Source organism: Dendrobium catenatum, unplaced genomic scaffold, assembly GCF_001605985.2.
Source record: "Dendrobium catenatum unplaced genomic scaffold, ASM160598v2 fragScaff_scaffold_1105, whole genome shotgun sequence".
NCBI lineage: Eukaryota > Viridiplantae > Streptophyta > Magnoliopsida > Asparagales > Orchidaceae > Dendrobium > Dendrobium catenatum.
Window position 1 is genome coordinate 325,205 of NW_021319567.1, and position 2,317 is coordinate 327,521.

Consider the following 2,317-nt stretch of genomic DNA (forward strand, 5'->3'; position numbering starts at 1 on the left):
CATGAGATGCTACTCTTTATCATTTAATTTATAGGTTTCATTTATTAACATGATAAGTTGTTTCAACACTTTGGCTTCTTACTCCATATATTTCTTACTTTTGGATCGTATAACAATTATGTGTAATAGACTATAACCTATTTGAAGGTGCTAGAATCAAAACTTATGGCTCCAGCTTATAAACAAATTACTCCACCAAATGTGCTCAATCTCTTATAAAACATAAATATTTTACATTCAAGCATATCATTGTTTTATGCATGTATAGCTATAAAATATTATAGTTGTACACTTACAAATGTTTTCAAGATATTTGGTATCACCATAAGTATATCATGTCCATCTTGTGAGTTGCGTCAAGCTTAAATTTAAATATTTCCCCAATTGAATTTATTGTTTGAGGACTTAAATCCAAGGCCTCATACAAAGTGCCTAAAACTTTATCTTTAAAGATAAAAATCATTTAGCTATTACTGAACATTGTTAAGTGTATAATAGATGGTTGAGATGCAACAAACCAAGTTTAAATTTCTATTCTAATTACTTGGTGCATCTGAGAGGAATAGGAAGAACATTGAAGAAAAGACTAGCACACAAAAGTTATTTGAATATAGGTAGCACGGCGCATATAAACTACTGCTGGAAAGAAGATTGATTTTCCTTTTGCATACTTTTACATTCATTGAAAAGAACTTCCATAGTTCCATGATCTTCATAAACTAGCATAATGCTGAAAGCACCCTTGGAAAATCTAATTGGCTTTGATTTTCTAAGAATCACAGAACTTCTGCTTAACTTGCAGTAGCTTGTCATTTTTTTCCCAGACGAGACAATTTCAATATTTTGGTCATGTCTTTTGGTGCGAAACTAAAACTAAAAGTAGACATTAATTATGTAGAAACTAAACTTCATAATCTTTCCATTACTATGTGATTAATAAAAATCTAAATAACTGGCGTCAAAGCACAAATTTGTACCAATGCATAAGGAACTTCCCCAAACATGCCTTTTTTTCTTCTATTTTATACCAAATAGATTTGAAGAAAATGAATATTTCTATCAAACATTCTTCAGAATAATCTAGATTTCTGAAACGTAAAATAGAACCCTGGCTAGATGACAGTATGATGCAATTATTAAACCATACACAAAAAGCAGATGCTAAACCAGTGTACAGCTAGCTGAATCTCAAACCCATAAGCATAAAAGTATACCCCCTACAACCCCGTTCCCCCACCACCTTAATCATAAAATACTCCCATTCTCCCAAGCAACCAGATGAGTATATCATACCAGCTAACCAACGGAAAAACCTAAATAAATATTTTTAGGTGGGCATGTTATCCATCTTTATGAACAAACCAGAGACTCACCACGACGCCGCTGAGATCTCGAGACCATCCGATGAACCGAAGGAGAAAAAACCCCGGACATGGCCAATCTGCGTGTGCTCCTACAAATCCTGGCTCCACGGATTCCTGATCGCTGCTGTTCCTGAAACGTCAGGCTTGCAAAAATCAATCAAATAATTACAATAAACGCGTTCTTACATTACGAAATAGAAAAAACGAAAATAATACCTTGAATGAGAAAATATTAAGATATGACAAAAAGGAAGACGACGAAGACTCCGGGGGGTTCGAGCCCCTGAAGCAAGAAGGATGCAGCGCGACCAACTGCATCTCCCTCCTCTATTCACTTCTTCCCTTGACTGGATCGAATCAACGAAGCTTACTCGTTTCTGCAAGTTGGCGGTCGACCCGCCTTCGTCTTCGATGGATCACCGCCGGCCAAACGGATGTTTATTTCGATACAATTAGGGGTTTTTGGTAGAGGAGTGCTGAGCACGGCGACTATCGCCTTTCCGCACCACAGAAGTATGCCGCGGATATGAGTTGAGCTGCAGCAGATATCCTCTTAGATTTTAAAGACAACGCTAGGTCTCAATTCTCCAATTCTGGTCAGGTAGGCCTGCTAAAAATGTTGGGACGGTTTGGGTGGATTAAGATTTCGTTTGGGGCAAATTTTTTATTGATTTTCAAAATAAATTTTTATATAATTAAAAAATTATCACAAATGAAGCGTAAAATTTTATTTGCATGACTTTTTTACAATTTATTAAAGTAAATTTATAGTATAAAAATTTTAGGTTTAATATGGGACAGCTTTTTTATTGCTTCTTAAAATAGAGTTCTTAAGAAGCAATAAAAAAGTTGTCATAAACGAAGTCTTAGGCTTCGTTTGGGACGGCTTTTTTATTGCTTTCTAAAACAGAGTTTTAGTATAATTTTTTTTATTTTTAAACTAAAACTCCGTT

At 34.9% G+C, this 2,317-nt stretch overlaps 1 protein-coding gene across 1 annotated transcript in view; it reads right to left on the reverse strand.

Moving 5' to 3' along the window:
- LOC110116589 (nifU-like protein 2, chloroplastic) overlaps positions 1 to 1,888 on the reverse strand; it is a 21,142-nt gene extending 19,254 nt beyond the window's left edge. The window contains exons 1-2 of the mRNA XM_020850238.2: positions 1,581 to 1,888; positions 1,374 to 1,494 (exon numbers count right to left, since the gene is read on the reverse strand). Of these exons, the coding sequence (XP_020705897.1) occupies positions 1,374 to 1,494; positions 1,581 to 1,682 (223 nt within the window). The 5' untranslated portion in view covers positions 1,683 to 1,888. The remainder of the gene's footprint in view (positions 1 to 1,373; positions 1,495 to 1,580) is intronic.
- Positions 1,889 to 2,317: the final 429 nt, after the last annotated feature.